General features: G+C 60.7%; 1 protein-coding gene across 2 annotated transcripts; it reads left to right on the plus strand.

The window, feature by feature from the left end:
* Window positions 1-7,627: 7,627 nt before the first annotated feature.
* Window positions 7,628-12,206, plus strand: BIRC7 (baculoviral IAP repeat containing 7). 2 transcript variants are annotated; one of them, XM_054467848.1, is made up of 7 exons: window positions 7,628-8,168; window positions 9,616-9,715; window positions 10,109-10,190; window positions 10,283-10,328; window positions 10,876-10,947; window positions 11,073-11,325; window positions 11,967-12,206. In XM_054467848.1, the coding sequence occupies exons 1-6, from the start codon at window positions 7,820-7,822 to the stop codon at window positions 11,318-11,320; spliced, it is 897 nt and encodes a 298-aa protein (XP_054323823.1). In that variant the 5' UTR covers window positions 7,628-7,819; the 3' UTR covers window positions 11,321-11,325; window positions 11,967-12,206. The 2 variants fall into 2 exon arrangements, with proteins under 2 accessions (XP_054323823.1, XP_054323824.1); XM_054467849.1 differs by having other exon boundaries at window positions 11,127-11,325.
* Window positions 12,207-12,223: the final 17 nt, after the last annotated feature.

A 12,223-nucleotide genomic window follows, 5' to 3' on the forward strand; every position in this document is an offset into this window, starting at 1 on the left:
AGAAGTTGCTGGGAGGGAACCTCAAATCCATCTCCCAGAGGAATCTGGGGCTGGGGTTTGTTGTTGTTGTTTGATGTCTGTTTGGTGTTTGTTTGTTTTTTGAGACAGGGTCCCACACTGGAATTCAGGGGCACAATCATAGTGAAATGGCAAAGATTTCCTTGTCCCCTCGCAGGGGCTGCGATGGGGGACTGGCTCGCTTCTTTGATGCCCCGCCACTCAAACCCCTAGGGGAGCATATAGACGGGCAGGGAGCCCCATGGCAGCTTCTAGGGGTGAATGTTTACAGCTGAAGCTCCAGTGGGCATGTGCTACAGGGCACTGTCTTAGTTTAGCCGTCTGTAGGTGGCTTGTGTTAACCAGCTCAATTAGGTCTCTGCCTTACCGCAAGGACAGAGGGCTTTCTGTATCCCAGGGTTCTTGCTGTGCCGGAAGAATCGAATCACACATGGGCTTGGAGAATGAGTGCAAAGTTTGATTGAGTGGAAGTAGCTCTCGGCAGATGGGGGAGCCAGAAGGGAGATGGCTTTCTCCTGGAGTCAGGCAGCTCGGCAGCTCGGGCTCTCGTCCGACCATCCCGGCCAAACTCTGCATGGTTCCACTAGCCAATCGCCTGCCCGGGTCTCAGTGTGCTCCTCTGCCAGCGTGCTCCCCCTGACGGCCTCTCGACGTCCAGCCGCTTGTGTGTTCTGCCAATGGGTTCCACTCCATGTCCAGGGCTTGGGTACCTGCCGCTAGGTCTCAGGGTTTCTAGGTTTCTATAGGCACCAGATGGCGTGGCAGGGCAGGGTGGTCTTGGGAAATGCAACATTTGGACATGAAGGCAGGGTGTGTCTATCCTCACCTAGGTCCGGGCACACAGGCCTGTGGGTGGAGCCCTAGCCAGGGACCATGCCCTCCTCTAGCCAGCACTTCCTTTCCCACCACTATCGATAGTTCACTGCAGCCTTCAACTCCTGGGCTCACGTAATCCTGCCGCCTCAGCCTCCTAAGTAGCTGGGACCACAGTTGTGCACCACCATGCCCAGCTACGTTTTTAAAATTTTTTTGTGGAGATGGAGCCTCACTATGTTGTCCAGGCTGGTCTTGAACTCCTGGGTTCAAGCAGTCCTCCTGCCTTGAGGCTGGGGTTTTCCAGAGTTTTGGAGTGGACTAAATGTGCAGATGGTTGATTAGTAGAAGGTTGCAGGGTGAAGCCATGGGACAGAGTGGAGAAGCTGTTCTCATGTGGATCCCATCCCTCCATGAGGGTCTTCAAACTGGTTGCTGGAATTTGGGGTCTGAAAAACATCTTAAGGAATCCTCAACAAAAGCCTCATGACTCTAATATCAGGGATCCCGTCTATGGGAACACAGTGGTCACGACCGAGGGCAACGTGGTGATGTTTAGCAGCGAGAAAGCGGGCCACCGTGCAGTCTGATTAATGCTTAATTATAATAATATTTCTGTCCAGAACCCGACATGCAATTCTTGTCAGCCCTGTGGAGACAGTTTTGTTACAGGAAAGGGGTCCGGATCCAGACCCCAAAAGAGGGTTCTTGGATCTCCTGCAAGAAAGAATTCAGGGCGAGTCTGTAAAGTGAAAGCAAGTTTCTTAGCAAAGTAAAGGAATCAAGAATGGCTACTCCATAGTCAGAGCGGACATGAGGGCTGCTGGTTGCCCACTTTTTTGGTTATTTCTTCATGATACGCTAAACAAGGGGTGGATTATTCATGCCTCCCCTTTTTAGACCATCTAGGGTAACTTCCTGATGTTGCTATGGCATTTGTAAACTGTCCTGGCGCTGGTGGAGTGTGTAGCAGTGAGGACGTCCAGAGGTCACTCTCCTGATCATCTTGGTTTTGGTGGGTTTTTGTCGGCTTCTTTACCGCAACCTGTTTTATCAGCAAGGTCTTTATGACCCGTATCTTGTGCTGACCTCCTGTCTCATCCTGCGATTTAAAATGCCTTCACCATCTGGGAATGCAGCCCGGCAGGTCTCAGCCTCATTTTACCCAGCTCCTGTTCAACGTGGAGCTGCTCTGGTTCACATGCCTCTGATAGTTTCACCTTCTGGTCAGAGCACTTGGACCGCCACAGGCTCTGACTCAGCCCTCTTATCCCAGGCTAATCCCATCCCTGTCTAAAAATCCCACTACCTTCCTTCTGAGAAAGTCGAGAGTCTTGTTTATACTAAAGTGCTAATGACTCACAAAGCATTCCCACAGGAAAAGTTAACAGGAAGAGACTCTGAGGCTCTGTCTGTGAAAGGTCAGGCATCAGCCCTGGGGGAGATGTTTTTTTCTCTGGAGGCCCCTCCTGAGACCCCCATCTCCACACAGGAATAGGAACCCTGTGCCCAGCGGGTCTGCCTATCTGCCCACGTGGCCCCAACCCCAGGCTTCATGGAGTAGAGCAGGGCTCATTCGTGTGGCACCCACACGCAGTTTCAGGGCGTGGACTTTCCCGGATGGCTGGATGGCTTCGGAGGAGGTGGGAGCTGTTGGTGGAGAGTGCTGAGCCCGGCCCTGACGACGTTCCTCTTTTCCTGCCTTCATAGGCTAGTCCCCATCACTGTGGGGGGCCTCAATTTAGGGAGATTCTCCTCCAACTCCTGCTGGTTCCAAATCTTGCAGGGAGACCAGGATCTCCCTTAGCTGCAAATCCCAGTTGCTGTGGGGTCTTGGGGCTTCTGGGAGTCCCTGCTGGGCCCGGGGCTTCCTTTCTCACTGACCTGGAGGCCTCTCCCCACGGCTCCCCATCTGACATCTTCTCACCTGGGAGACTTAATTGTAAAGACTCACAGGGACCCAGGGGGCATCACAGGGGGCCCTCCTAGGTACTGACAGATGTTTATTCATTTTGAAAAATGGGCAAATAGCAAATAAAGATGTGTAGGGTATGTTTGAAAGAAAACGGCAAAATAGTAAGAGCAGTGCTTACCGCTCGGCAGGGAGAAGGCATACGGGTTTTCCCAGCTTTTATTTGGAAATCATTGTAGATGCAGAATTGCGAAGAAGCCTAGAGGTGTCCATGCACCCCGCCCCACCCCACGGCGTCATCCTGCAAAGCTGCAGGGCAACTGCCAAATCCAGACACACACACCCCGGTGCCCACAGGGATGGCTCAGACAGCGAACTTTGCTTTCTTTATACTCTCAGTATTCCCAACACTTCTGGAATAGGCACATGACCGTTATCTTTAGCTCCTTATTTCTTTTTATTTAATTAAATAAGCAACATATGGATAGTCCTTGTTTTGAGAATTTTGGGCCGGCCGCGCACGGCAAAGCGGCTGAGCGCCCCTCGGTAGCTCCCTGCACAGTTACACCCTGGGATGGAACTGGGATGCGTGTGGAGAAACACCTGCTGGGTTTGGAGGTGCACAGGACCTCGGGGAGCCATCCCACCGGAGGAGCGGGGCTGGGCTTATGGCCCAGCTACCCCCAACTCCCCAGTGGGCCCAGGGCCTTTCCTTCCACTTCCAGGAGTGACACCAACCTTGTCTCCTCTCCCAGCCCCAAGCAGTGGGAAGAGAGGGTCCCATAACAGGCCATGGCAGTGGCCTCTGCTGCCTGCCCACCTCAGAGGGTCCCCAGCTTGAGAGTTCAGAGCAAACCTGGGTGCTGCATGTGGCCCTCCCCTGGAAGAAGCAGGCGGAGACAGTGGCTGCTCGTCCCACCTCCCCGGTGCACTGCGGGCAGACTGGGAACCAGGCAGCACATCCACCCAGCTTGAGGCCCACGTCCTCCTGAAAGGGCCCCAGGCCCACACTCGGGGTTTTGCTGAAGTGACCAAAGGTAACCGCTGTGCTGAGGGGGCACTGGAGGACAGAGCGGTGGGGCGAAGGCGTGGTGGACGCTGGAGGACGGGGAGGGGGCGAAGGCGAGGTGGACGCTGGAGGACAGGGAGGGGGCGAAGGCGAGGTGGGCGCTGGAGGACAGGGAGGGGGCGAAAGAGAGGTGGACGCTGGAGGACAGAGAGGGGACGAAGGCGTGGTACCCTGAGATCATCCCAGAAAACACATTGGGAAGTTCTACCTTGTGTCTAGCCTAACTCCTTTGCCGGCCCCCAGGCCCTTTCCCGACAGCCCACCCCTCCTATTGCCCCTGAGCTTCCTGCTGCCTCTCCCTCTGCCCCCTGCAGCCCTGGCTTCTGGGCTCTATCCTCAGCAGGGCCTGCAGACACCCCAGAGGCCTTAAGAGCCTGGGAGGGGTTTCCAGCCACATCCTTCACTTTGATTTCTGCAGGAAAACAGGTGGCTTTTGGATAGGAAAGGGTTGGGGGTCTCGCTGGGGCCCAGCAGCACTGGCCTGAGTATGACCCGAACAGTCACCAGAGGCCTCCTGGGAGGGTGGGTGCAGCCCCAGCCCCCGCCGTGAGTGAGAGTGGGGAGCAGGTGTGAAAGTGTGGTGGGCAGCAGCTGGGTCTACGCGGCACAGCAGTGCGAAGTGAGTGGGCCAGGCTTCCAGGCGAGCTCAGGGACGGTTTTCACTGCAGCTAACCCTCTCCTGCTCACCTGCGCTCCCCGTGGCAACCAGCGGCCCTGCAGCGTGAGACTCCTCTTTATTCTTCCAAACTCTGTGAGCCTGCACGCCCCCATCCAGGACGGAACAGCAGGGGAGAGCGGCCGAAGGATGACAGGGGGCTTTTAGGGCCAGCTGGGTGGATGAGCTGGGTCTGCTGGGGTTGAGGGCTCAGTCGGGGGTTGGGGGGTGTCGAAGTCTGGGCCCCATCCAGCTGTCCTCTTTGTCCCGCCCAGGTGTCCCTGGGGTTCCTGTTCTGCCCCTGGCTTCTCTGGGGTTAAGTTGCTCCTCCCTGTTCCCTCACTCTGGGGTTAAGTGCTCCTCCCTGTTTCCTCGCTCTGGGGTTAAGTGCTCCTCCCTGTTCCCTCACTCTGGGGTTAAGTGCTCCTCCCTGTTCCCTCACTCGGGTTAAGTGCTCCTCCCTGTTCCCTCACTCTGGGGTTAAGTGCTCCTCCCTGTTCCCTCGCTGTGGGGTTAAGTGCTCCTCCCTGTTCCCTCGCTCTGGGGTTAAGTGCTCCTCCCTGTTCCCTCACTGTGGGGTTAAGGGCTCCTCCCTGTTCCCTCACTGTGGGGTTAAGGGCTCCTCCCTGTTCCCTCGCTGTGGGGTGAAGGGCTCCTCCCTGTTCCCTCGCTGTGGGGTGAAGGGCTCCTCCCTGTTCCCTCGCTCTGGGGTTAAGTGCTCCTCCCTGTTCCAAGTGCTCCTCCCTGTTCCCTCACTGTGGGGTTAAGTGCTCCTCCCTGTTCCCTCACTGTGGGGTTAAGTGCTCCTCCCTGTTCCCTCGCTGTGGGGTTAAGTGCTCCTCCCTGTTCCCTCGCGGTGGGGTTAAGTGCTCCTCCGTGTTCCCTCGCTCTGGGGTTAAGTGCTCCTCCCTGTTCCCTCGCTCTGGGGTTAAGTGCTCCTCCCTGTTCCAAGTGCTCCTCCCTGTTCCCTCACTCGGGTTAAGTGCTCCTCCCTGTTCCCTCGCTCTGGGGTTAAGAGCTCCTCCCTGTTCCCTCGCTGTGGGGTTAAGTGCTCCTCCCTGTTCCCTCGCTGTGGGGTGAAGGGCTCCTCCCTGTTCCCTCGCTGTGGGGTGAAGGGCTCCTCCCTGTTCCCTCGCTGTGGGGTGAAGGGCTCCTCCCTGTTCCCTCGCTGTGGGGTGAAGGGCTCCTCCCTGTTCCCTCGCTGTGGGGTGAAGGGCTCCTCCCTGTTCCCTCGCTGTGGGGTGAAGGGCTCCTCCCTGTTCCCTCGCTGTGGGGTGAAGGGCTCCTCCCTGTTCCCTCGCTGTGGGGTGAAGGGCTCCTCCCTGTTCCCTCGCTGTGGGGTGAAGGGCTCCTCCCTGTTCCCTCGCTGTGGGGTGAAGGGCTCCTCCCTGTTCCCTCGCTGTGGGGTGAAGGGCTCCTCCCTGTTCCCTCGCTGTGGGGTGAAGGGCTCCTCCCTGTTCCCTCGCTGTGGGGTGAAGGGCTCCTCCCTGTTCCCTCGCTGTGGGGTGAAGGGCTCCTCCCTGTTCCCTCGCTGTGGGGTGAAGGGCTCCTCCCTGTTCCCTCGCTGTGGGGTGAAGTGCTCCTCCCTGTTCCCTCGCTGTGGGGTGAAGTGCTCCTCCCTGTTCCCTCGCTGTGGGGTGAAGTGCTCCTCCCTGTTCCCTCGCTGTGGGGTTAAGTGCTCCTCCCTGTTCCCTCGCTGTGGGGTTAAGTGCTCCTCCCTGTTCCCTCGCTCTGGGGTGAAGTGCTCCTCCCTGTTCCCTCGCTCTGGGGTGAAGGGCTCCTCCCTGTTCCCTCGCTGTGGGGTGAAGGGCTCCTCCCTGTTCCCTCGCTGTGGGGTTAAGTGCTCCTCCCTGTTCCCTCGCTGTGGGGTGAAGGGCTCCTCCCTGTTCCCTCGCTGTGGGGTGAAGTGCTCCTCCGTGTTCCCTCGCTGTGGGGTGAAGGGCTCCTCCCTGTTCCCTCGCTGTGGGGTGAAGGGCTCCTCCCTGTTCCCTCGCTGTGGGGTGAAGGGCTCCTCCCTGTTCCCTCGCTGTGGGGTGAAGTGCTCCTCCCTGTTCCCTCGCTGTGGGGTGAAGTGCTCCTCCCTGTTCCCTCGCTCTGGGGTGAAGTGCTCCTCCGTGTTCCCTCGCTCTGGGGTTAAGTGCTCCTCCCTGTTCCCTCGCTGTGGGGTGAAGGGCTCCTCCCTGTTCCCTCGCTGTGGGGTTAAGTGCTCCTCCCTGTTCCCTCGCTGTGGGGTGAAGGGCTCCTCCCTGTTCCCTCGCTGTGGGGTGAAGGGCTCCTCCCTGTTCCCTCGCTCTGGGGTGAAGGGCTCCTCCCTGTTCCCTCGCTGTGGGGTTAAGTGCTCCTCCCTGTTCCCTCGCTGTGGGGTGAAGGGCTCCTCCCTGTTCCCTCGCTGTGGGGTCTGGCAGCATGGCGCAGTGTGGAGCTGGGACCAGCAGCCAGGGTCACAGCACACCTCAGGAACTCTGATTCCAGCACTGACACTGAGTACTCCTCTTCTGGGGACATCAGAGCCTCTCCCTTGGCTACCTTGGGAGGCTGGTACGGAAGGAGGTGGAGGGAGATGGGGGGAAGTGAGGGGAGGTGGGGGAAGGAGGGAAAGAGCAGGGAGGGGGAAGGGGAGGAGGAAGGGGAAGAAGGAGGAGGGTGAAGGGGGGAAGGGGGAGGGGGAGGTGAGGGCAGCTCAGGCCCTTCTTTCTGCTCTGATTTTCCTGGCCTGAGGACAAGAGCTGCTCCCAGACCTGCGGAAGCCCCTTGGGGCAGAGGGATGTTTCAGAGAACAGCCGGGTGACCTGCCTCCCTGCTCTGCAAGACGCAGCACTAGGCCCCTGTGAGGCCAGAGTCACCCCTGCAAGGTGGGGGGTCACGGCCCCTGCCTGGACAGGCAGCACAGCCCATATGTCCTTACTTGAGCCTTCTCTGCTTCCAGAGGCTGCCCTGGGCGCCTGACCTTGGAGCCATCATCTCCAGCTCCCCAACCCCTCCCCCACAGCCCTGGGGCAGGCACCAGCCTGGGGAGGGGTCTCCATGCTCAGTTCCCTCCTGTCTTGTTCAGAGAGACATGACCTGCTCACGTGCAGTCAGCAGCATCTGCAACCCTGCCAGGGGCCCCATGACACGCCCCCGCTGCACAGAGCATGTGACCCCAGAGGCCACCCTGGCCACTTCCAGAAAGCTGTGGGCCCTGGGATACTCCCCTCCCAGGGTGTCTGGTGGCAGGCCTGTGCCTATCCCTGCTGTCCCCGGGGTGGGCCCCGGGGGTCAGGAGCTCCAGAAGGGCCAGCTGGGCATATTCTGGGATTGGCCATCAGCCCCCATTTCTGCTGCAAACCAGGTCAAAGCCGGTGTTCCCTCCATGGGGCCTAAAGACAGTGCCAAGTGCCTGCACTGTGGACCACAGCCGAGCCACTGGGCAGCTGGTGATGGTCCCGCACAGGAGCACTGTGGACCCCGCTCTCTGGGCAGCCCTGTCCTAGGCCTGGACACCTGCAGAGCCTGGGACCACGTGGATGGGCAGATCCTGGGCCAGCTGCGGCCCCTGGCAGAGGAGGAAGAGGAGGAGGGCGCCGGGGCCACCTTGTCCAGGGGGCCTGCCTTCCCCGGCATGGGCTCTGAGGAGTTGCGCCTGGCCTCTTTCTATGACTGGCCGCTGACCGCTGAGGTGCCACCCGAGCTGCTGGCTGCTGCCGGCTTCTTCCACACAGGTCAGTCCCGGGCGGGGGGGCCTTCCTGCCATGGGCCCGGGCACGATTCTGGACCCTTCCAGCCCAGGGCTCTGCCTCCTCCGTAGCATCCATCCCCCAACAGGAAGGGTCTGGCCTGATGACGGAGCAGTGGTCCTGCAAGCCGCTTCAGTGCCCACGGGCTCGTGCCTGACACCCTCCCCCAGAGTCTCTGCTGGCTGAGTGTTTCAGACCGTGGGACATGAGGAGGGGCTGCCTCTGGCCACGGTCTGGGGGTCTCAGCTTCGGAGGCCGCCAGCTTGGTGCACAAATACCCTTTTGTGATAGAAATGGGTGGGGCTGACATTGCCTGGGGCCCTCATCTTCCCTGTTGCTGTTCTGCACAGGGAGAGGAGATGTTTAAAGAACAGGATCAGGGTGACCAAGGGTCAGCCAGAAGGTCCTGGATGCCCAGCCTGTGGGGAATTTCTCCAGGCCCCAACCTGGCAGCTACTGTCTGGTCTTCCCCAACTGAATCAAGTCCCCGGAGTACCTATCCTAGTCTTGGCCTGGGCCTGCTCCTCAGCCCTACAGCTACGGACCATGTGGTCAGACCTGAGTTCAGGTCCCAGCTCTGCCACTTCCTGGCTGAAGGACAGGGCAGCAGGGCCCACCGAGGGCTTTACAAATACTGGCACAGCCACGGTCATTGTCAGCAGTGGGCTCTGGGGGGCACCATCCTGGTAAGGCTGGACCAACTTAAGACAGCTGGTGGGGGGAACAGTGGCTGGGACAGTCAGGAGCTGTGGCGTGAAGGGGCAGGCCCAGCTCACCCACCTCCCTGGAGGTCCAAGGCTTAGCAGGCAAAGGCCAGGCAAGAGGCATAGCAGGTGCAGAGCCGGGGTCTTTGGGGCTGGTAGAGGTCCAGTGCCCGATGCAGCCCAAACCTGTGATGTCAGTGGCAGGTGACGTATCGCATGGATGCCGAGGAGGGGACGGGGCCACCAGGAAGTAGAGAGATGAGGGGTCCCCCACCCCCAAAGGGAGGCGTGAGTTCCTAAAACCGAGCCTGGCCCCAGACTGGCCTTCTAGGGCAGCCTCCCTTTTTCCTCTCACTGGGAATCCATCTTGGGAAACAGAGACCTGGGGAGGGGCCCTTCTGGCTCCTAAAGCCCCAGGGCCATAGATGTGCCAAGCCCTGGGGGGCTCCCACTGCTCACTCTGTGAACAATGCAAATGCCAGCTCAGTCCTTTCCTGAACATTCTCACCCATCCTGGCCGGCACCCCAGTCACCCTTGTCCCCTTTTCACCTTTGATGCTAATGAGGTGCAAGTGACATCTCCCACCAAGCCCCCTGCCCACCCCCTCCTCCTTCTCGCCACCTGGGAGCTCTCCTCCAGCTGAAGCTCTCATAGCCTTGGAAGGACACACTGGGGGCCCGGGGACTGGGTGGGGCCTGGCTGGGGCCAGCATCTCTCTGCACTCCAGGCCAGCAGGACAAGGTGAGGTGCTTCTTCTGCTACGGGGGCCTGCAGAGCTGGAAGCGCGGGGACGACCCCTGGACCGAGCATGCCAAGTGGTTCCCCAGGTACCGGCCGCCCCCGGGGGGTCCCGGGTCTGATCACGGGTCAGGGGAGGGCCCCCAACGGCTCTGTCGACCCAACACCAGGCCTGCTTTGCCTCCCTGGCCCCACAGGGCACTGGGGAGGCCCCTCTGTGGATGGTGCTTCTGGCCAGCAGGTACCCACTTTTCCTGTGAGGGCCCCTTTTCGGAAGGGCTGCTGGGGGCAGAAATGCCTCTCCCATGGGACTACCCTGAAACCCCATGGAGGCGTCCCCAAAGCAGCCCTCCTCGCCCATGCCCACGGGCACTGCAGGGCGGCGGGAGGAGGGGGCCCAACCCTGACCCCCGGGGATCCAAGGGCTTGAAGCAGACAGTGGGGGCCCTGAACCCCAACCTACATCTGTGGGGCATCTGCAGCTGTCAGTTCCTGCTCCGGTCAAAAGGAAGAGACTTTGTCCACAGTGTGCAGGAGACTCACTCCCTGCTGCTGGGCTCCTGGGTGAGCGCCACCTCTCCTCGGGGCTCCGGGCGGCAGTGGGGTCCTGCCCCTCCTGTTTCCCCAAGGCACCGATGGTCTCTGGCTCCTTCCAGGACCCGTGGGAAGAACCGGAAGATGCAGCCCCTGCGGCCCCCTCCGGTGAGAGCTGACACCACCCCTGCTGACTCCTTGTGCGCCTGCAGCCTGTGCCTGGCCAAGGCCACTGGGTGTCTCCACCCTCCCGGACAGCAGGGAGAGTGACGGGCACGTGACTGGGTGTGAGGCTGCTGCCGGGGTTGGCTTCAGGGGGCTGTGCTATGTGAGGGTGGGGGTGGGGCGGCAGGGGCCTCCCCCAGTGCCAGGCCCCATTCTGCTTCTCTCCCAGCTTACCCCTTGGGCACAGCCCATCGCTCCTCGCCATACCACCCCCAACAGTGCCCAGCACACAGCATCTGCAGCTACTGCCAGATGGGCTGGATGTGCAGAGGGCCTTGGACAAGGGACAGGCTCTCTGGTGGCCCCTCCAGGAAGCCTCTGGATCCTGTTACGCTGTGGGAGGGGTGGGAAGAAGTGTCGGGAGCGGGGGTACTCTGCAGCCCCTCCACTCTCGGCCAGAACTGGACCCCACAGGCTGCGGACCTGTATCTGGGCCAGCCCGGCTTTCTCCTTGGCAGTTAGGCCTCAAGTCTATCCTAACTGTCCACAGTCCCTGCCTCTGGGGACCCTGAGCTGCCCACGCACAGAAGAGAGGTCCAGTCTGAAAGCGCCCAGGAGCCAGGTGCAGGCCCGGGACCCCCTGGGGTGGGGGCTGGGGCAGGGGAGGGCCGGGTGACCCCAACCTTCCATGGCCCATAGAGGGTGGGGGCCAGGGTGTGGGGACATTTTGCAGGCCTGTCCTCCTAGGAGGAGTCAGTCCAGCCCAGGCCCAGAGGGCGTGGTGGGTTCTTGAGCCCCCAGGAGCCAGGGATGTGGAGGAGCAGCTGCGGCGGCTGCAGGAGGAGAGGAGGTGCAAGGTGTGCCTGGACCGCGCCGTGTCCATCGTCTTTGTGCCGTGCGGCCACCTGGTCTGTGCTGAGTGTGCCCCCAGCCTGCAGCTGTGCCCCATCTGCAGAGCCCCCGTCCGCAGCCGCGTGCGCACCTTCCTGTCCTAGGCCAGGTGAGTGCCCCAGCACCACGCGCAGCCAGCCCTCCTCCGGAGGTGGCCCTGAGCCGGCCGTGCCCGGCCCTCCTGAACCCATGCAGGCCCTTCCCGGGTGGCAGCGTCTGCCTGTCTTTATCCCGCCCCCAGGTCCCACTGATAGTGCCCATCAATCTTACTACCTCCCTTGACGCTTAGGTTGGGGCCTGGTCCTTCTCAGCACCGTGCCCTGGGGGCCACCACAGCTCTGCCTGCCCGCATTAACCGACGCCTGCTGGCTCCTCTCGGCCTTGATTTTCCTCAGTGGTCAAGGAAAGCCGGCTTTGGAGGCGTTTAGGGAAACAGGGTGGGCCGGGTTGGGCTTACACAAGCAAGACACGGGCCTGGCCTCAACCCGGGACCAAGGCATGGTGGGAACACCTGCGTGGGAAGGGGGTGTGTGAACCTGTTCTTAGAGAAGTGGGTGGGATGCCCCATGCTGGCCGAGGGACAGGTGCTGTGACCGCCTCGGGGCTCCCCAGGGCCTCTGTAGTTATCCCCGGGATGTGTCTGAAGATCTTCTGGCGGGGGACAAAGTGGTCGGGCAGGGAATTCTGGGACCTGAGGCTGTTTGTGATGGTCGGTTGCCATTGAGTTACCCACCCCTCCTCTCCCTCTAGGTGCCATGGCTGGCCAGCTGGGCTGCGGAGTGGGCTCCCTGCCCCTCTCTGCCTGTTCTGGACTGTGTTCTGGGCCTGCTGAGGACGGCAGAGCTGGTGTCCACCCAGCACTGACCAGCCCTGATTCCCCGACCACTGCCCGGGGTGGAGAAGGAAGCCCCTGCTTGGTGTGGGGGATGGCTTTACTGTACCTATTTGAATGCTTCTGAATAGAAATAAAGTGGGTTTTCCCTGAATGTACCCAGCAGCCTGTTCCA

This window comes from Pongo pygmaeus, chromosome 21, assembly GCF_028885625.2.
Source record: "Pongo pygmaeus isolate AG05252 chromosome 21, NHGRI_mPonPyg2-v2.0_pri, whole genome shotgun sequence".
NCBI classification, from domain to species: Eukaryota; Metazoa; Chordata; class Mammalia; order Primates; family Hominidae; genus Pongo; species Pongo pygmaeus.

Bases quoted from the DNA above. Each gene is read 5' to 3' on its own strand.
- BIRC7 (XM_054467848.1), top strand. From the start codon at position 7,820: ATGGGGCCTAAAGACAGTGCCAAGTGCCTGCACTGTGGACCACAGCCG. The intron at 9,716-10,108 runs GTACCGGCCGCC...GGGCATCTGCAG, and splicing joins CATGCCAAGTGGTTCCCCAG to CTGTCAGTTCCTGCTCCGGT. The intron at 10,948-11,072 runs GTGCAGGCCCGG...CTGTCCTCCTAG, and splicing joins TGAAAGCGCCCAGGAGCCAG to GAGGAGTCAGTCCAGCCCAG.